At 38.6% G+C, this 21,934-nt stretch overlaps 1 protein-coding gene across 4 annotated transcripts in view; it reads left to right on the forward strand.

The window, feature by feature from the left end:
* The window catches only part of LOC110069727 (transient receptor potential cation channel subfamily A member 1-like), a 45,725-nt gene extending 25,420 nt beyond the window's left edge, over positions 1-20,305 (forward strand). For all 4 annotated transcript variants that reach the window (XM_089288706.1, XM_089288709.1, XM_089288708.1 and 1 more), the window contains 25 exons: positions 765-862; positions 1,396-1,440; positions 2,108-2,235; positions 4,962-5,010; positions 5,576-5,773; positions 6,729-6,812; positions 6,941-7,023; positions 7,409-7,570; positions 8,102-8,213; positions 8,963-9,132; positions 9,717-9,801; positions 10,090-10,149; positions 10,660-10,740; positions 11,730-11,800; positions 13,120-13,258; positions 14,311-14,409; positions 14,520-14,689; positions 15,055-15,115; positions 15,754-15,828; positions 16,231-16,269; positions 16,889-17,059; positions 17,499-17,567; positions 18,011-18,127; positions 18,454-18,572; positions 18,815-20,305. In XM_089288706.1, coding sequence (XP_089144832.1) covers positions 765-862; positions 1,396-1,440; positions 2,108-2,235; positions 4,962-5,010; positions 5,576-5,773; positions 6,729-6,812; positions 6,941-7,023; positions 7,409-7,570; positions 8,102-8,213; positions 8,963-9,132; positions 9,717-9,801; positions 10,090-10,149; positions 10,660-10,740; positions 11,730-11,800; positions 13,120-13,258; positions 14,311-14,409; positions 14,520-14,689; positions 15,055-15,115; positions 15,754-15,828; positions 16,231-16,269; positions 16,889-17,059; positions 17,499-17,567; positions 18,011-18,127; positions 18,454-18,572; positions 18,815-18,944 — 2,615 coding nt within the window. In that variant the 3' untranslated portion in view covers positions 18,945-20,305. The remainder of the gene's footprint in view (positions 1-764; positions 863-1,395; positions 1,441-2,107; positions 2,236-4,961; positions 5,011-5,575; positions 5,774-6,728; positions 6,813-6,940; positions 7,024-7,408; positions 7,571-8,101; positions 8,214-8,962; positions 9,133-9,716; positions 9,802-10,089; positions 10,150-10,659; positions 10,741-11,729; positions 11,801-13,119; positions 13,259-14,310; positions 14,410-14,519; positions 14,690-15,054; positions 15,116-15,753; positions 15,829-16,230; positions 16,270-16,888; positions 17,060-17,498; positions 17,568-18,010; positions 18,128-18,453; positions 18,573-18,814) is intronic.
* The last annotated feature ends 1,629 nt before the right edge of the window (positions 20,306-21,934 follow it).

Raw genomic sequence — 21,934 nt, forward strand, 5'->3', positions numbered from 1 at the left:
TACTGGGAGGCAGTTAAGTGAAACTTTTTACTAAACACGGCGGAAAAGACGGATTTCACGGATTTTGAAACATTGATAGATTTAACTTAGTCATTCCCTTCCATGTCTCAGTCAAGTGTCTCCTTGTGAGAGAACAGTTTGGACCGTTTACCATTAATTTTTCAACTTTGTTTCAAAATCCAACAACGTTGCTGTTTTTCAATTTTATATTGACTGGGAAATTGCAGTTCAACTTCTAAATGCTTTTACGCCATGGAGCGACAATGAAATGATATAATATCTCAGACTTAACAGATTTAACGAAAAGTAGCAAAAGGAACGAGGACATTTGGGAAACGATCGTCTTCGTTTTCTTCTTCTTCTTCTTCTTCGTCTTCGTTTTCTTCTTCTTCTTCTTCTTCTTCTTCTGCTTCTGCTTCTGCTTCTGCTTCTGCTTCTGCTTCTGCTTCTGCTTCTTCCGCTTCTTCTACTTTTTCCTCTTATTCTTTTCCCTGAAATTCTTCTTCCTCCTCTTCTTCTCCTTCTTCTTCTTCTTCTTCTTCTTCTTCTTCTTTTCTTCTTCTTCTTTTTCTGCTTGCGTTTGTGCTTCTTCTTCTCCTCCCCGTCCTCCCCTTTCTTCTTCTTCTTGGTTCCTAAAGGGCAAGCCAATGATGCTGATTTGCAAATATTTTGCAGCTCAGCAAATAATAAAGCTTCTTGGAACAGTGCTTAACTTGAAAAACAATTTATTGTTTACTGGTGAGACGATCCTGTTTGTCTTTCAGCATCAATGACCGGTATATCGTGCAAGGATCTTGTCAATAGTGAAAATCATGAGTCAAAGAGCTGTCTTCATTTGGCTGTAGATGGTGGACATGTTGAGGTTGGCGTTGATACATTGCTTCATTGCTCATGAAATTAACATTTTAATCAGTGGTCATTGAAATCACTAACTCAGTTTGACCATTGTAAAGACAATATACCTACGGCTTCTGAAAATTCCATCAGTTTGGAAGCAATCCCATTCAAAACAGTTATAAATATATACCGACGTAGCCTTTCTTTTAGACAATGAGAAGAAGTCTCTTTTCATCCCTTTTCTTTCCTATGGTGCCAGCAAAAAAACCGACTCACCTCCTCCCCATTTTCCTGCAAAAAAACAACAACAACAACAACAAAAACAAAAAATGCTCCAATATTTCGAAACCAAGCTGAGCAGCCTTAAATACACCGGAGAAATCGTTGGGAGAAAGGCAAATGACTGACAGGAATGGAGGAACTTTGCTGATGTGCTTACCGCTGACGAGTGTACTGGGAAAGAAATAAATCAAGTAAAAATATTTCATACAATGTATATTTAGGAAAAAGTAAAATCAAAGTCGCAAAATAAACAAACATATTCGTTTTTATTGACAGGCAGCTAAGATTTGCATTGAATATGGCGCCGACGTTCGTCCTGTGGTAGGCAGACACGTTTTTTATGTTTAACTAACATTTGGTTTCTTAACTAGCATTTAACTATCATAGACGTTCTAGTATAAGCATAGGTATCTTAAAGAAAGCAAGTAAATGTTATTTTTTTTGATGCTTAAAAAATTAAATTAGGGGTATACACGCATACACGTTGTGTCTTGTTTTGAGCCATAGCCAAGATTCTATCTGCGATGCTGCGTTGTCTTGTGTTAAGTTGGTGGGTCTTGTTTATGTTTTTGTCGGTACGGTTGTTCTTGTTATTGTTTCTACAATGCTCCTGCCTCTCCAGTATGCTGGAGAAATTTAGAAAAATCCTTGGGGTATCATTCAGGTACTGTATAATCCAGCGAAACCCAGTGGTAACTACCAAAGTCCTTCCAGAACCAGGTTACTCTAGCCGGTGCTTAGCTCTGCTTGTTTGTTTATTTGTTTGTTGTTTGTTTTTAGTTTTTTTTGTGCATGAAGACCCTAGCTTAGGAATTCTTTCAACCCTTTCCCTTAAATTGACTTTGGTCCTTAAGAAAGCTTATCCTCCTAAGTGAAGATAGACACTGAATACTACAACCACTCTCCTGAGTCTCGAATACCACCTTTCTCTATCGATGAAAATGTGATTGGTTTCTTCGACTTCAAAGGTTAATGTTATCTTCCTTAGACAAAGAGAAACATCCCGCTACACGTAGCAAGTTCCATCGGAGACTTAACGATGGTGAAATTTCTTCTGTCGCAAAGTGTTATTCACGTAGACGAGGAAGACTCCGAAGGAATGACACCAATACTCAGGTACACTTGAAGCACTGACCGTTGTATCTAGCAAAATACCTAGGGGCCGCCATCATTTCGCACTACACTAAAGAATCGAGATCTCTGGGAGAAAACAAAAGTTGAACCAGCGCTTTTAACAGCGGTCACTCTTTCTACGCATGCTTAGAAACTGTTACTTTAGAACGCAAACACATGCCCACAATCAAACCGGAACCAGAATTTTCTGAATTCGTTCAAGGCGTTGGGCGATCGGTCGCCGCTGATCCACAACGCGCGGGGCCTCGGGACGAGATTGTGTATTTAGTAGAAAACACGTTCCCCTTAGTTAATTAACGCACGCGCTGTCCTGGTGAGTGCTGATTAAAAAAATGATGAGTAATGATATTGCTTTAATGGTTGGCACTTACCTCGCCTTGGTCTTGAACTGCACATTGACTGACAAACAAACTAAAACCTGATAACCGTCTTCATCTCGAAAAAATTATCATTGTTTACAGTATATATCATGTTGCTTATCGTGTCTTATCTGTTCATAGCAGGTAGTTAATCCACACGCTTTTGTCCTCTGCTTTGTATATCCCTGATAATATTCTTCTCAGTTTGTCTCAATTAGTACGAACTAGAAAATTATCTTTTTTTTTTTCACCCAAAAATTTAAGTTGATGCCGAATCTGCCTACAGGTATTATTGAGTTTTGCTTTGGTGAAAACGTTTTGAAAATATCAAATTGGAACTGAAAAGATTCGCTAATGATTCAGCTAAATCAGGGTTTTAATGAGAAACTCAGTTGATAGTTTGTTGAAAAGACTTTGTATCGTCATGATAAATTATTCAGCCTCTTTATTCAAGATGCATTCATTCTTCACAGCTTTAACATCTTAATAATTAATTTTGGTTCTTCGAGTCCATTCTAACATTTCACTCATACTGTTGTCATTTCCAACTGCTAAAGAAACTGTAAACATCGATAAAGATCGTGGTCTGTGGAAAAATTCTTTTCAGTTTTATTCAAAATACTTTAATACAATGGCATTTTATCAGAACCGTGGACAGGATAACACGTTTGGTTGCAGGAGGAAAACCATATTCAAGCTCGTTGTTTTTCTTTGCGTTCTTGGAGGGTGGTGCTTCGTGACACAGAACTACACAAACTGCAAAAGCTTTACTACAACTTACGAATCAAGCCCAGAAGACTGGTTTGATGGAAATATAACAAAGTTTCAAAACAAAGCTAACATCTACAACTATGTTGTCCTTCGTAAAACCACAATTGAAGCATATGGTGATTTCTCCTGTTCCAGCTCATTGAAGCCCAGAATGTGTATGTATAAAGTCGATACACTCGTGCAGGCGGTGCAGATATGTAATGTCTACGCCGATATCTGTGTGGCATTTGTGTTGTCTAGAGACATGAATATTAGGTTGAAGCATCAGGTCAGACGAGTGAATTACGATAGCCAAGCGGTCACGTTTGTGAAGAACGCGTTTGCACCGCGCATCGGGGACTTTCCATCAACTAAATTATCCAGAACCGCGAACACATCAAGGCCTTTGAACTGAGTCTACATTCTCGTGAGCGTTGATAATAACCTGTTCTCGTCTTTGGAATGTTATTAATAACTAGCTACGCCGTTATGCTCTTACAGACGGAGTAATAATACCCCTGGTTATACAGACAGTTGTTTCTTGTTCAGCTACAGAAATAGGAAAGAGCAAAAAAAGACTCCGACGCCTCTGCAGTATTACCATTTTGTAATGAGAAATGAAAAAGTTGATTGCGAAAACTCACAATGTTGTTGAAATTAGTAAACCGTTTTATTGAGTAGCTATTTTGATATCACCCTATCCGATTCTAAAGTATGTGCGTGTGCACTAACTTTCTCACTTTCGTGATTGCTTCCACCGGCATTATTATTACGTGCCAATATAACCGGCTTTAAAAATACCTCGTTTGATTGTTAAATGTTCTTGTGTTTTAGGAGCCATACATTTAAGTTTTAATATAAATTATAAAGGACCGATGAAAATCATTCTGTTCGTCGGTGGATATGTTTTGAACATTGGTTATTCAATCTAAAAAGTGTTGATTGTCAGGGCAATATATATATTAGTAATATTGTCTATCGAACAGTTCATGTAAAAGATCATTTAAGACGACCCTTGAAATACTATTTCTCTTTAATTTTTACTTAGCTGTTGTTGTTGTTGTTTTTTCATGTATACACTAAAAGCTGAAGATACAGTAAATGTTCTTCGATTTGCATTGCGAAGTACTAATTAGTTCGGCAACCAATCGTGTCAAAGAAAAACAAACCGCTCCAAAAATATACACCACCCTGAATTTATACGCACATGGAAGTGTTTTAGAGAATTGCAAGCGAGCTCCCAAGTGTTCCTGCCGTTTTTCAAGTGTTGATACAACTCAACAGCGCGAGAAAACTTGTTGATAATTGAATTCTCTTTTCGTTTGCTGCCGTTGCACAATAGTCTTCAACGAGGGTTTTGAAGTGGGGGCGGGCAGGGGGTATAAAGATTCCATTTCCCAGCTCAAATTTTGCTCAATTCACATTTCCTGAGCATATGTTTTCTCTTAATTTGAGTCTCATTCCTTCTTCCGAATCCAATTTTCCCAATGATAAAAAATAAATCAAATTTTAAAAATAGGCACATACCAGCTTCCTGCACTGGGCTCAACAAGTACACTCTGTCAAAGCTTTTTCATGAACTTCTTGATTTACTTGCAGGGCTTGTCTTTCTGGTCATGTGGAAATCATTGAACACCTTATCACTAAGGTAAAGGTGATCAATGCATGCATTTTAGCACTTAAAATCATTTTAAAAGAATCTCATAAAAATTCAAATCACTAGATTGACTGTTTACTGTTGGTGATTTCGTCTCCCTGTAAACGCGTCTTCAAAACTGGCGAACACCTACTGAAGCCATTACTAATATGTTGCAAAGCATCGTCACGAAGAGCTTTTACGCAGATATCTCCTATTCCACGTTTGCAAGCGGCTGGCTATTTAAGCTCAATAATAGACTATTCAAATCGCATTGAGAGTCACAGTGAAGTGATAAATGTCTTAATTAAACCCTAGGCCTGCGTAATAGTCGTTTTCTTTCCAGGAGCGAGAGGGAAAACTACAGATGAAGCGGATGACTAGCGCGTTTTGACCGCGCTTCGGTCATAGTCAAGTTTAATGTTAGAAAAGAAAATTAGTATATAAGAATAAAGTCATCAAAGATTCCTGTGCGAATGCCAGCAATAGTTTGGCTCCATATGATCCTTTTATCTTCATTGCATCAGTGACACTGCCATTATCGAATTTCATTTTCATGTAATTTGGTTTTGTTTAGGGTGCAGCAATATGCTCGTTACCAGGCTCCTCCGCGCCATCTCCTCTCATGTGCGCAGCAAAAAGGGGGCATAATAGAGCCATCCTGTTTCTTCTCCAACGCGGATCGCCAATTGACCTGAGAGACTCCCATCAAAGAACGTGCCTTCACGTAGCAGCGCACAGCGCTGATGTAGAAACTGTTGATATAATTCTCGAGGTATATGTATCGAACTCAAAAATAATTTAACAACTTTAAAACAAAGGAATTCATGGCCGTGGTGGTGTTTGGATATCTGATCGTAGCTTGCATAGATATTTACGATTTTATTTTATTTATTATTTTATTTCTCCGTTTTCTCCTTAATTTTTGTTTCGATTGAGGAGATATATCAAACACTCAAGGCAGTGTTTGACCACATTTCCAAACACCCCGAAGCTCGTCAAAAATACTCCTCTCAGCGTCGTATTTTCAACTCTCTTCTCGGTGTTTGGAAATGTAGTCAAACACGGTCTTTTGTATTTGATGTAATATATCAAACACGAGAGACAGTGTTTCATCAGGGTATCCAAACACCGGGAACAGAGTTAAAAATACGACGCGCAGCGGAGTATTCTTGACAAACTTCGAGGTATTTGGATAGCTGATGAAACACTGTCTCGGGTGTTTGATATATCTTCTCAATCGAAACAAAAACTAAGGAGTAAACGGAGAGGTAAAATCGTCAGAATCTTTGCTAATTAAAACCGGGTATCCAAACCTCCTTCACGGTTGTAATTTTCTTTGTTTACACTTGATGAATTATTAATGAGTTTGAGAAAATAATACGTGTCAAACTAACAAAGTATGGAAACTACATAATGTTTCATTACACCTTTACGGAGCTGGCCGTTTATTTGAAGTGTCAAATCGCACTAAATAACTTACACATTTGGTTCTTCTTATCTGCAAATGAAAAGCTGGACTAAAAGAGAACAATACTTTCATATTAACACAACCACGTAGATTCCTAATAAATAACATAATTTTGCACTAAAACACAAAAATAGCTGAAAGATAATTCTCTACGATCCTCTAAACTGCAAAGGTGGTGCGGTTTCGTCTTAGCATGTAATCTGTGTTTAAAAGTTAAAGCAGATTTTTAAAAAAAAAACACACATATGTCTATTTCCAGAACGGAGGCAGGGATTTGATTGACAGCTTGGACAAAGACAACAGGACGCCCATTCATTACGCTGCTTCTAAAGGAAGTTATGAGGTATGAGAAGAGAAGTTATTTTTTTACAATGTTGTATTTGTGATACATTATACAATTATGATATACAATTTCGTTGTCACACAAGCTTTCGCTCTTGCTTTAGCAATGTTAACTCTCTTGCTTTTCAGATTGTTCAAAAGTTACTTGATGCAGGAGCAAATATAAACGTTAAAGATGCGGAAGAGAATGTTCCAATACACATGGCTACAGAGTGCGTCCATCACTGAGCAAACAATTGATGTTTCTTCTGCTGTTGCCGTTGTTGTTGTTTTTGTTGTTTTCGTTGTTGTTGTTGTTATTTTTGCTGTTATTTGATGTTCATTTTGTTGTTATTTGACGTTCATAATCACTTCTTTTTCGGTGTACTCTTCTTGTATATTCAATACGTAATTTGGCATAAGTTTGTCTGATACAAGTCTGATACAATGTGGATGGACAGTGTTTTCTACTTGAACTGCCCATGATGACATCATGAAATGTGAAGTTAATATGTGGTTTAAAATAACGGAAGCGGTTCTGTTTTGTGCCAAAGCAGTCCAAAATAATAGAAAACGTACTAACTAGGATGCGACTACTGACAAGATGCTATGTTTTAGGAGTGGTAACTTGGCTTGTGTAAGAGCGCTGTTACGAGCAAACCCAAAGTCCCTCCACAACGTGGAATACAGATTGAGAACTTCTTTGCATTTCGCTGCGTATGAAGGTCATTTGCACCTGGTAAAGTTCTTATTGGATAATGGAGCCAACCCGGATCAAAGGTAAGCAATTCAGGCAACAAACACGAAGTAATTTTCGGTTTGATTACAGCTGTGTCTAGCTCTCGAATTCGAAGTTTCAGCTGGAGAAGTAAATGCATTCTAGGCAATAAACAGTGGCGTAATTACATTCTTAAATGCATCAAGGCACATAGTACCCTTACTTTACTTTGAACTAAGCAGTAAAATATGAGATAGTGTCGAAATCAAATTTCCCTTTGTAGAGAGTTTATCTTTTATTTTGCTGTTACCCGATATCTTACTTCCTTTACTTACTTTTACTCTTTTTTGTTAATTGTCAGATAGGTAACTGTTGTTAGGTGTCCCCAGTTAGTGTACATTGCATGCTAGCGACTTCGACACATTAATAAAGTTCTTCTTTTATCTTATCCCTTCTCAGTCGACGTAGTTTCGTAATTTAATTACAATCTTTCTCGGACAACATGTAGTGACCACAAAGAAAACTTATTCTGACTCAAGTGTAACGACCGCCACTTAAAGCATCCCAAAATTAATCCTGATTTCATTTTGTAGGGACGAGAATCATCTGACTCCTCTTCTATTGGCAGCTAGACTTGATCGCTGCCAGACAATTACGATGTTGCTGGATTGTGGAGCAAAGATTGGCGCAGTTTCCAAAAATAAGGTAAGGCAGACTTTCGTCGTTATTATTGTGACTTTTTCAAGACTTATACATGAGCAGGGAATTCCAGTCTAATTCCCTCACACATTAGCTCACATCCCTTACAATTGCATGCCATATGATGTACTGTCATCTGGTGATGGGGACATGTCTTGTCTTGAGAACGGCATTCGTGATAGAACGTTATATATAAATTTTTGGAAATACTAATATATTCCCAAACATTTTAAAGCAGTTCCACAGGCCAATTGACCACCACATATCATCTTTTAGTATAAATCTACTAGCGTTCTATCACGAATGCCGTTCTCTGATTGGCTACGCTACTAACTAGCTATTCTGTTGTAAATAGTGAGTAGCGAAGCAGTGTGCCCTTGTTAACAAAATAACGGCCGCTTCTTGGCGTTTTCGAAGTGTCTGTGAAGAGGATTTAAACAAGGTTTTGAACGACTAGTAGATTTGTACGAAAACAATTAGATTATTCGCTCTCGATTTCTATGCGTGATAGTTGACGAGGGCGCAGCCCGAGTCAACTATCACCAGATAGAAATCGAGAGCGAATAATCTAATTGTTAAATAGCTTCAAAACACCCAATCGAAATGCATTTTGAAACTTAGCACATTAAGTTCAACTCACAAGCAAAGTTTCAGGGAAATTTGTTTTTTGGCTCAAAATGGTTATGACTATCCTACAGAGATCTCTTGACATTGTACCCTAAATATTTTAATTTTTGTAAATTTTTTTTCTCTAGACATCCGCTATAGATATAGCTGCGTACTTTGGTAACTCTAGCACAGTTCGTTTGCTGTTGGATCGTGGTGCAGATGTGAAAAATAAGTCTGTGTTTGGAAAAGGATGTTTGGACTCCGCCATTAAGGGATCCCGGGAACAAACCTGTATGGAAATAATCAAACACAAACGGTGAGGCAGCGCGCCCCTGGGAGAGGGGTGGATTCCTGTATACACTGTAACAGTTGGTGGATTCTTGTTCCCAGTGAACGATTATGATTCCTGGTTTGGTTACGTTTGGCGTTTAAAGATAAACACCGTTAGATTTTTACTAGTAGTTTAGGATTAGGGTAGAAATGATCAACACAAACGGATGAGGTATGGCGTCGAGGGAAGTGAGCTCTTCGTACATCCAAGAAACCGTCTCTTGATACATCTTAACGCCGATTAAAATTCGTGGCTCATTATCGTTTATTGCATGTGTGTAGGTATTGGATAGTATCGGGAAAAAACTGTCACCTGGTACTACCTTTTGTTTTAGAATCGGTGTAAATTACGCTTAGCTCCTTTTTGAGGGTTTCTTTGAAAGTTTCCGATCATCACCCCCAGCTCTTTCATATGAATATCCCCCTTCCCCTCCCCCTGGGATCATGGCTGGGTATTTATTTTTTTTATTGCTAAGTTTTAAGGCTGTGGAAGTCTCTTTACTCATCATTTACACCAACAAACCGATCATTTACTATATCATTTCTTGCTTGTTTGTTTCAATTAATTAGCTGGAAAGAATCTGTTGAAGTCAAGGACGATGAGGGATTTTGCATGATGAAGCAACTTATTGAAAAGTTTCCTGATGTGGCCAAGGTACATGAAAGCCATAAAATTATCTCAATCCAACTGAAGAGTTGCGAATGATTTTTAAGGACAATTGGTGTTTTTGACATATTTTGATGTGAGTTCATTATGCAAATGAATATTTGTAATATCATGTATTTGGGAGCCAGTGAAAGTAACGGCGGGGGGGTACATTTGCCCTTTTTCATTATGAGGGGTGGGGCCCTTAGGAGGAGATCCCCTTGAACTGGTTACCTCCCCCCTCGACCGGTGATATTTCAGGCTGCTATGATACTCATGATCTCAATTGTACTTTAGGTAGTAATGGACAAATGTGTCGAGACTTCTGATCACCTGAAAACAGATGCAGATTTCTCAGTAAGTTGCCTCTACAGTGTTTGTTTCTCTTTTTCCACTCTTTATTGAGACTTTGAACATTTCTGACTCAAATAACCCTAAGATTCTTGTGAGGTAATAACTAAAAACTGTAGTGACAGTTTGGCATCCGATTTTTTTTTTTTTTTTTTTTGGCAGCCGATGATATTATCATGCACATGATCTTGTAGTAATTTTGACTGGCTGTGGTAAAACATTTAACAATAATAACGTAAACCTGAGTTTTCTTTGAGCAAACAGTCAAAGAGACGTAACTGAGGGACAGCGGTCTGATTGTTTTACAAGACACTCTAAGGGGATGCAGTTCCAAGCCTACAGCTGTATGCAGTATCAAGAGAAGCACGAGCTCGATAGTGTTCTATCACGAATATATATAAAATGATGAGAGAGCCAATCAGATTCGTTCAATATAACGACATAACACGCGCATGTAGCTGTATGTCTGTTCTTGAGGATGGTCATCTACAAGATACCTTAATTTTCTGTTTTTAGACATCTTTCAACTTTGTGTTTCTCGATCCCATACCGGGAGAGCAAATTAATGACGAGGGAATACGCTACTTTGGCCCCAAGGTAATGCATCAATATCACGGGTGCCCACCCAGGTGAACCTATCAATACGCCACTTTCGAAATATTAAAATTCAGCTTGATAGTGAAGCCTAGAGGACACAAACAAAAGAAATGGATAAACTTGGCCATTCAATTTCCTTTGTTTGTGTCCTCTAAGCCTGCCAAGCTAAATTTTGATACATCGAAAGAGGTCTATTGTTTTGGGTTTTTATATATTATCAAGAGAAGATGAGGGGTTGGGAAGGGGGGTAAACCCCAAATAGACCTTATGGCATTACACGCATTTTTATCCTCCAGTAAAACATGTACGCAACGCTCGTGATAACTTTGTCCGCGGGAGGACTGGGTACCAGATCTAAAAATAGTTTGAGAGGAATTACCTTAAGAATTAGGGATATATAGGGACTAACTCCTTCACGTTCATCCTCTCTTGACATCTTATAAAAGTCTAAACTAATTGTCAATTGTGTAGACCTGGGTGGGAACCTGTAGCGCAACTTCTCCGACATAATTATGTCTGTAACAAAGGTGTGTCTGTTCGTTAGTTTGTTTGTTTGTTTTTCTCTAAAACAACAGTGGGGAGCAATTATTTGTATAAATAGCTTTAACTCGATGTTGGTCCTTCCCCTTCCTCCTCCTCGTTCTTTCCCCCGCCCCCCCCTCTCCACACACACACACATACTTACAATTTACCAATCGCTCATTACAGTTTATGTAGTACGTTTGATAGTGTACAACTGCGTGAGTAGAGACCCACCCTATAACTTCACAGACAAGAGCTATGCCAGCCTAAAAAGTGCGTGTGTTTGTTTGTTTGTCTATATATTTTTTCAAAGCAAACCATCGAGAAGAAGGAAACGCACATCATAAGAACGTTTCCCCCTGAGGGTGTGGCATATTGTTTTCATTCCTGCGCTCAAATCATTTTAAATCTGGTTTAAAGTTTCTTTCACCTAAATGAACTTGTGGCTCACTTATTTCTCATTACAGCTAATGTTAAAACACGGTCACAGAGAACTAATTCTTCATCCCCTGACCCAGGAACTCATGAGAGTGAAAAGGTACTTTGATAGACATGAAGTTATATACCACGTATTTCTGAGGTTAATCGCCCCGGGGCAGACCTGCATATGAAAATGTTGGGAATGCTTGTCGTCTCGCTTAGGGATGTACATCAAGGATTTTGGTCCCATTTATGGTGTTGAGGACGTAACGCCATTATTTTTAGCTGTCAAAGTAACTTTTAGGGTGCACTCGAAGCGGTATCTATCTTTGTTAAGCGGTATCTTTTAAGGGGATTTTAATCAAAATGTTCCGACGACTGCTCCCGAATTTTTCACATGATAGTAACCTCGGGGGGTGGGGGTGGACGGGAGTGGTAGGAGCTGCTAATCGATTTCTTGAATTACGTGGGATGAGACACGAGAATGTGCAAGTGCGTGTTCTCAAGTGTTCACCGGTACAACCATTGAAATGTGAAGTATGGTGATGGAAACTATAACTCATACAGAACTTTTTCAAGCAACTTGAAAATATTAAATTTCTCGGGGCTTTGACCACTGTGTGCGACAGTCCCAAACTCTATTTCATGATACTGTACACTTAGATAAAGATATCATTTGGTAGTTATTTTAATTATGATCTAAATTTCAATTCCATCCTGCTTTAATAGATTTTTTAACTGTTTCTAATTTTTACTTGGCGTACTTTCTAACTTTAATGCTTGCAAATTGTTGTGTCAAAGACTGCCAATGACTGACTGACTGACTGACTGACTGCTGTCTGGCTGACTGACTGACTGCTGTCTGGCTGACTGACTGACTGCTGGCTGGCTTACTGGTTGATTGACAGACTAACTGACTAACTGAGTGGCTGACTGACTGACCGACCGACCGACCGACCGACCGACCGACCGACCGACTGGCTGGCTGACTGGCTGGCTGACTGACTGGATGGCTGGCTGGGTGACTGGCTGACTGGCTGACTGATTAAGCGACAGACAGACTGACTGATTGACTGACTGAGTGACTGACTAACTGACTAACTAACTGACTGACTGGCTGACCGGCGCACTGAATGATTGACTGACTGACTGACTGACTGACAAACCGACCAACCGGTGCGGTGAGTCAGTCACTATGTTGGCAGGTGGTTGGTACCTGCAAGTCCTATACTCTTAAATATTAAAACCCCATTATATCGAAACGAGCTTTTTCAAAGCAATACGAACTTTAAGATCAAGCTACGGTTTATCCTTTGGTTAATAGCCCAAATATAGGCATGGACAACTCCACAAAATAGCAATGAGAAATCAGAGATGCGGGTTATGGGGTAAATGAGCTGCTAACGTTAACGGTTGGATTTTGTTCTTCGTTTGCAGGAGTTCCTTAAATTTAAAATACTTCTACCTGGCGTTTTTCATATACTCGTTATTTACTGTAAACTTGACTTTCCTTGTGCTGTGCCTTAATTCATGGTCCATAGACTCACAGCGGAACTCGACCTCTGAGTTTACTCGGGTGAGTCACTTTAATTGCAGCAACCAGTTTTTCAACGGCATAAATCTGGTTGTCCGTTATATGTACATACAGTAAAAGTAATGGTATATCTTTATTGTGTCGAACCGGCTCCAAAAGGAGGTATTGGTTTGGTTACAAAAAAAGTTTGAACATTAACTAGTAAAGAATACAAAGTACCATTTACCATATCCATATACAATTAGTTGGAAAATTCATTGCGCTAATTACATTGATGAATTAATAATCCCTTTTCATTTTTGAAACATTGAATGGATGTATTTACTTTAGATGTATCTTTATTGTCTGCTCTAAATAAATACTTGGTCCTGTCGTTATCACTTAAACTGGTGTAACGTGCATCTGCGTTTAAAATATGTGAATGCAGCTTACGTCTTATAGTGGTATACCCCTGACAATACATGAAGAAATGTTGTTCATGTTCTATGCAATTTTATTCGCATACCAAACATGTCCGCCCTTCTACTGGGATTAACGTTCCTCTATTTTCATATTTTTCAGTTTGTATTCGTAATGCATGACATCCTAATCTAAGCCTTATCAGGCTAATTCTGTTCCCTGGCTTTGTAATTATGTAATTAATGTCAAGTAGTTTTCAGATTGATGATTATTCTAAACATCTTTTTGTGTAAAATATTCCCTTGAACTTGTTTATGACCTATTCTAGGTTTCAAGCCAGTTTTGTAACTATTGATTCCTGGGGGTTTTCTTTATAACTAATCGTGCAGTCTTGTTGTGTTGCTGGGTTGCTGGTTCTTTCACTTTAAACCTTTTATTGATTTCTTCACTATGTTGTATGTCGAAGAAAGGTGTATATTTTGTTGCATATTGAAATGCTACACATAACAAAACATTGTTAGGAGAATGCTTCAATCTTTGCCTGTAGCTGAAGATCGATGCTTTTGTGACTGACTGACTGACTGGCTGACCTGAATGACCGAGCGATCGACTTTCTGACTGGCTGGCTGACAAACCAAACGACCTAGTAGGTAAGATCTTGTTAAATTTCTGAAGTTTTTTGTTCTTTTTTGCAGGATTTCTGTCCCGCATATGGTCTCCATGCCACCAGAGGAACGACAGCAATTATCTCAGGGATCTCTTTGCTGAGTCACATTTATAGAATATACTGTGAGGTAAATATACGTTCCTGGCTATCCATAGAGATAGAACCTTAATTAATCTCATAGTGGTTATGGTAAATGATGATCTCTTAACATTGAGTTTAATATTAATTTCTTTTCAGAAATGGAGTTATTGGATGGATGTATCAAATTTGCTGGAGTTATGTGCCCTTATTTGTGCCATTATCACGATTGTTAGCAGGGAAATTTATCACAATGAACGTTTTGAATTTTCTTTTGGAATAATGGCGGTTCTGCTAGCTTATCTCACACTCATGTCTTATTTGCAAAGGTGAGGCACCAAGACGACTCGTCCAAACTATAACTGTAAAATTCTTCAGTTGTTCTTTACGTACGCGTGTTTGAAAACTTTTCTCTCAGTTCGTTGAATGGATTTTTTTGATTTAAAATTACACCTCGGCAGCGCTCATTAACCTCTTCCTTTTTTGTTTGTCCACTACATAAGCACAAAGTTGTTTAGCGATAAAAAAGCTAAGTAAAGGTTTTTTTTTCAGTGGCCTCGATTTTAATAGCAGCTCCTCAACAGCCCATTTTTCAGTTATTAGGTTAATGCTTGTTTTGAACCCACAGTAGCATACACAATACTTTCAAATTCCTTTTCGTATTCTTACACATTATAATTTTATTTCTTTGCAGTGTGTTTAAGGCTGGTATCTATGTAACAATGATGTTTGAAGTGCTAAGAACTCTTCTAGTGGTAAAGATTATAAATTAATAACCTGATAGGTGTAAACCTGCGCAGAATGTTTACTGGATTTGGACATGATAGATAAAAGCATATCTGTCACCTATTGCATGTTCACTATAACTAGGTTTCGTTGTATCGAGGTTCTTTTCCATATATCAAGTTTACTATTAGTGGGGCCATCAAAATCGTTCGTTATACCTAGGACTTCGTTTTATAGAGGCTCGTTAAATCGAGATTTCATTGTAGTTATAAACTGGCGCAGAATGTTTGCGATATTTGCACTAGCATTAGGGAATGGAATGATGGGCTTTTTTAGATGACTATATTGTTCTTGTTAGTGGACACGATTCAATATTTGGTACATGCAAGCAAACAATTAATTTTAAAAAAGCGTTAAAACAAGAAAACAGGTATTAGCATGTCAGTACTGTATTCACCTAGGAATGTCTTTGTTCAGATTTGTGCTGTAATACGCTGAGTGTCCCTGCCCAAGCTGATGCAAATACTCCGGGGGGGTTTGGTTGAAAATTCGAAAGTTCCACAGTGAACGCGTACAAAGAGTGTTGCCAAATGCCGTAGAGAAAGTTGTCTTTAGGTACCATGTGGCGATGAATATTATTATTTAACAGTAAGCATATTTCATTCAGGTTTTCGCAGTCTTTTCTCTTCTTTTGTTTGCGTTTGCTTTGGTCTTCCATGCGCTGCTGTCAAGACAAGCAAACGTAAGTACTTTGTGGTTTTTTATGCTTTTAAGGTCAAATCTCACAGACCTGACAAAAGAAATATCTCAACTTTGTCGCTGACTTTCCTCGGTCGTAATCCTCAGTTACTTTATCATTATTTTTTTTTTTTGGTTGAACTCTACCATTGCTTTAAGTTTTTTGTTTGTTGAGAACAGCTTCAAGTATTAATACACACTTTATCTGTTTCAAGTATCTGATAAGCAGTTTTTGGTGCACCCAATCTTGATCGTGCACTTGCTGCATGGGAGCAGATGTACAAAGGCAGACGTCCTATCTGCCTGGATGGGCCTTCAAGTGTAATATTTCTCAACAAAGGATAGTAAAATTGCATTTCCTTTAGAGTATAACGTATTACAGTGTCGTTACTCTTTTCAATTGCAGGCGTCAAGGGCCGGTATCAAGCTTGAACAGGACGGTGAGGTAGGACGAAAGGGAATTAGTTACATGCAAAATCTTTTCGCATCAAGAAAAGCGGGTCCATTTTGCTTACAAAAGGCTTTGTTTTACAGCCCAAAATCAACCTAATATGGCCATTTTTGAGTTTCCATTCTTTTTCGTCGGTAGTATGTGTCCATACTTACGCATTCCGACTTGGATGCGGCCCCACGAAGTCAGACAAATTTTGTCGCATTAGAGGTGATTTTTTGCATCGAGGATTAAATTATTGGCTTCCGTGGCTCGACTGGACCTTTCAAAATATCAGACGTGCCCCTCTCTACTCCCCAGAGGCTCCATGTTTTTTTTTAGGTGGGGAGGATCCGCTGAGTGATGTAAGTGCAGGCACAGGTACGAACGTTCGAACCTCTGCGGTGGAGAGAGAACGCGCTCTCCGTAGGTCGCTATAGGCCAAAGACAAATGTCGAACTTCTTGTGAGTAGAACTGTGTAAATGAGCAAAAACAATGCATTGATGTATCATTGCACAATTGCACCGATCGTACTTTTTTGATGCTCTTCGGTAGCATATCAGGTTCGTTTGTTCTCGTCATGGGTATTGTGTCTCGACTCTGATTCTGGTAATTTTATGTTCTTCTTCTCAGGACCCCTTTGGCACGCTAGATCTGTCGATATTGAAAGTGTTGGATATGATGATCGGCGAGCTGGAATACAGCACATTTTTTGTCGACAAGACGCTATATCTCCCTGATCTGACGAGATTTATTTTTGCCGTATTTTGTGCTTTGATACCGATAGTCTTCATGAATTTATTGGTTAGTAAGACTCTTTATCATTTTTATGCGTTGCAATTCATTATAATGAAATTAAAATGTAGTTAATACATTAGCCCCATATATCTCGAACTTGACGATTCCCTCCATTCTTTCCTCAATACTGCGATTGATACATGGGAACAAGCCTCGTAACGATTTGGGCCGGACGTACTTGTTGTTTAGCACAAAATTCTTGTTCTGGCATTAGATGTCGTGTGTGGTCCAACAGATCTTTCATGTTTATAAAAGAAGACATCCCGAGATCGATTACTATGAGTATCAATCACTTCCAGTGGAAAATGGAAAGAAGATTGGAGACAAATTAAAGTTTCTTCTTTGAGCCCTCTCGATTGAAATTTTGCGTATAATTTGATATAATTTTAGGCCTAGGATAACAGTGAGATTCTTTCCTTGAAAAAATAGTTTTCTTTTTAAACAGATTGGCTTGGCTGTGGGTGATATTGAATCGATTCAGAAAAATGCAGAATTGAAGCTGTTAGCGATAGAGGTATGAAAAGAAATTACTTTGTAACTGGAATTAAGTGTAGTAGCTGATCCTCTAGTCCAAAGCGAGCCCGTTCATTCCCAACCTTGTTCACATGGTCTTGCTGCATTTATTTGCGGGATATGCTCCTTGGTTTGGGTACCAAGTAAGTAAAACATCTTAGTCAGTTTTCAAATCGTTTGCTGACCCAAGAAAAATCATTAGCTTTTCTGATTTACCAACACTTGACATGATCTGTACTCAGTTCTGCACACAGGTACAAAATCTCTTTTACTAGGAATATTGATTTATAAATAGTCCACGGGAAAATAATTTATATTTATTTTCTAGGGTCGATCCTGAGAAAGAACTTTTTTTTTTAACTGAGTAACCCTGAAGTCTCCGAATAAAATACATCTCTATTTGTATTATTTTATTTATTATTTTGTTCTTTATCTTTATTTTAGATCGAGGATGTGTACTCCTTTGAACGACGCCTACCAAACTGTTTACTTCGCCGTATACACAAGTCACGCGTCACAAAGTATCCCAATAGACGGGGCTGGCAGCAGAAAGGAGTTATGGTAACGAAGTTACACCCCATCTTAACTTTCTTTCTGGAATTCAACCTAATGATGAAGATGTCGATACGATCAGACCCCCCAAACATTTAGGGAGTAACTTAGGGAAGATAAAAAGCCAGTGAAAAAATATGGAGACAGAGAGGAAAGGACAGCATGGTACCTTCGTCCACCATTTTGAGCCTACTGCGCTATACATGCCTTTGAAGTGATCGATATGGTCGATTTTTTACCCATTTTGTGTAAAAGTTGCCAGAATCATTAACAATTAGAATTAACAAATTAGTGGAAAAAGTCTTTTCATCGTCTTTTCTTTTCCTTTTCTTAAGAATATTCGCAGATTAATAGCAGGAATGAAGGATAACTTGGCCTTTGAGCAGACAGATTGTGAAAGTTTTGAGCAAGCGGCTGCATCTGTCTGCCACAGAATGGATGCCTTGGAGCAAAAGTGAGATTCCTGCTATGATTTAGTGCATGTTTTTACCTCAATGGCATTAGAGAATTACTTAGTATGTAGTTTACATAACATTCTTATGCGGTTAACCATTATCCAGAATAAGTGACGTTCTAGTTGGAATTCGAAAAATAGCCCAAAGATTAGCATTATCTCCTTGACTTCCTTCTGATTTATAAATCAAAGAGGAAGTCAGAAAGAGCATCAGTTTATTTTTATTTTTTTTGGTGTTTTAGGGTGGACAAACTAAGTGCTACCATTGAAAACCAGACAGAGATGTTGGAAAAAGTTTGCAAGTTTCTCGCAGCTAAAGAGACTATTGACATCCCACCGAGTCACCCCGCAACACTTGACGTCAAGCTGTGAGAAGAAACTGCAGATAGCTATGCGACTCATTAAGTTCCGCTACACGAGCCAGTGTCCGAGGAATACATTTGGAGTTCTCGAGATGATAGCTGAAGTACCGCACAATAAATGCCCCTACCTTTGAATCCATATGGCGTTGTCTCCACAGCTAGGACTTAGCATCAATCTGTGACCAGGTTCAACAAGGTTACCCACTAAGTAAAAATGAAACAAGACAAATTTGCTACAAGCTCACAGTGGAAACTTAGGGAGTGTCTAACACTTTCTTTCCAGATTTTTTATTCCTGAGAAACTTTAATAATAAAATTTGGAAGCAAGTCAGAAATCTAATATTTTTGCAATTTATTTTTGCTTGGTAATAATAATACTTATCGGTCTCCTTGCTACGTACCATGGCTATACAGAGAGACTTTTCAATGAAGCTACAAATTTGTAATTTATTAAGAGAAAAGTGTCGAGGAATATTGGGTAGATATTCCTGTAAGTGCAAGTTTATACTAAAATCGATATTAAGGAAAGCCCCATATCCCATTAAAAGTACATTTATGTCTTCTTCCCTTGTTTCCAAAATTATAACTATGAAGCTGTACCTATGTCAATTTTTTTAGGTCAACAGTCGAGCTTTGTTCGCTAGAGCGCTGCAAGAAATCCAAACCAGACAAGTCGTTGTTGGGATAAATTCTTGCCATGCAGAATGGCCGATTTATTGATTAAAACTAATATGAAATACACTATCAACGAATTATTATTTGTTAAGCTCTTGCAAAGGTGCGGGCACGAGAAAAAAAGGGGAAATACCTATATCACAAATACATAGGTAGGTAGGTAGGTAGGTAAAACTTTATTTATGCAGGGTGGCCCATTCAGCACAGTGGCTGGTATCCAGAGGGGCCCTGCTAAATACAATTTCTAAAAATATAAAACGTCTAATGGTATAAAATAGTTACATAATATAAATGAGGTGGAGGAAGGGAGGAGGAGGGTCGAACTCGCTGAGTGTGTCAGGTCTGGAGACAGAGAGGACGAACTCGAGAAACAAGCCACGTCTTATAACGATCGCTGAGAGCGAGGCTACGTTATTTTCCATTGAAACTCGTGACTATTGCCAATGAATTCGCTATTGTTATCGAAGTCACAAGATTGTCTTGTAATGGTCTTGTGACTATAACTCAATCAAGTTTGTACTTTGTGGCCCCGTCCCCATTTAGTTCGACCCTTCACTGCTCCCAGCCTCTCCTCGTTATCTTAAACTCTTGATTGAAAATTAACCCTATGTTTAAAGTAACGCCGGGAGCGTGGGTAGAAGCCATAAACGCTTTTATTTATTTGCTGGCAAATAAAATTTATTTATTAAACCGAAATGGATTAGTGGTCATTTTGCCTTCACTGCACAACTGGACATTCTTAAAGGTGGAGGCATGGGCGCGTTGGTCAGCCAGGCCCAAGATATGTTTTAATTGAGACAAAAACATTGCAACAAAGTGGATAAGATATACATTAAATAAGATCCTACATGCGCCAAAGCCGGACACGTAAACCCCAAAAACCTCTTATTAGAAAAATTAGGGACCGTGTACCCCCGACCAAATGCAGTGGCACCACCTTTGGGGTTTTAAGGTTGATATATAAACAACAACATGAAAGATAAATCAGATAACGCTATTTACACAATAAAAATAAACCTTATGCGAAAGTGCTAGTGGCAAGGCTGACCGTCGAATGTCCCAAGTTTCTGAACCGTGTCTTTTTACAAACATACTAACCATGAGCCTTCACGCTCTTCGTTCGTAAACAGTTCTGTATTCCGTGTCGGCAACTGTGCTAATTTTTGTCAATTTACTGATTATCAATCAGTTCATCGATGTTAAAGACGGCCTGTATTATGAACGTTACCTTAGGCTGGTTACTTTCTTTTCTTTCAACTTTTCCTGCCATTCATTTTTTTAGGGTCTGGAAGGGGGTCTTGAATCTCCCTTACCAGTTAAATTATCGGCGATTTTCAGCTATCAGCCTTGCCGATCACAGATCCCGGTTATCAGGTAAAAAGCGCGTCATTTCCCAGTCGACAGTTCAATCTCAGCTGTCGGTTAAACCCCATTCAAACCTTTTTTCTGTCAGCCGTAACAGAAACACGAATAGCTTGAGATCTTGGAGAACGGCGAAAAAAGCGGCGACAACGCTCGCGTATGATTGTACTCGCCTCAATTTATTTTTCCTTCTTTGAGACTTGGGCGTGTCATTCCAAGTCAACGAGAACGGAACATGATTTAATAATGTTTAATTTCAGAGGTGGTTTGTTATTTCCGCTCTTTGTTTGGAAACCGTTAATGCAATATCGTCGTCCTCCAAGAAAGGACTTTTATGACATATTCATACAACGGTTCACTTATACAGAATCAGATAATATGCATATACTATGTTATTGTCTTGAGAAGAATTTCAAGTCGTTTATAACGAGCATATCATAAGACCTTTTACTCAAGTTTATGAACCGATCTTCCTCTTTTATTTCAAATCAAACAAGCTCTTTAGATAATGACGAAGTATAAATTGTTATGACTCTTTACATCGCCCACATACAAATAGATCGATTTGTTTTGGAACGCCATAAAGGAAGATTTTGAACCAAGACCGTTGGTCAGATGTTAACTGAAAAATATGTCTACTCAACAAGAAACAGCTTATTCTGTGCAAAGTTATAAAACAGCAAATAATCGGGAAATTTATTGACCCTTGGCCGGTGCATATCAACTGGCCTATACAGTCGAAGCTCTCGTAAGCGGACACCCTCGGGACGCGAAAAAAGTGTCCGTAACTGGAGCTGGCCGCTCACGAGAATGCTTCTCGTCAGCGGCCACTAGAGGTGTTGGGGATAATGGCCGCTTTAGGGATCTTATGCATGTAAGTGTTGTTTCGAAATGTAACCGGATGTCGATGGATGACGACAAAACAAACACTGAAATATGGTACTGTAATTACTGTAAAATCAT

Source organism: Orbicella faveolata, unplaced genomic scaffold, assembly GCF_042242905.1.
Source record: "Orbicella faveolata isolate gen_17 unplaced genomic scaffold, um_ofav_v1 contig_2, whole genome shotgun sequence".
Taxonomy (NCBI): Eukaryota; Metazoa; Cnidaria; class Anthozoa; order Scleractinia; family Merulinidae; genus Orbicella; species Orbicella faveolata.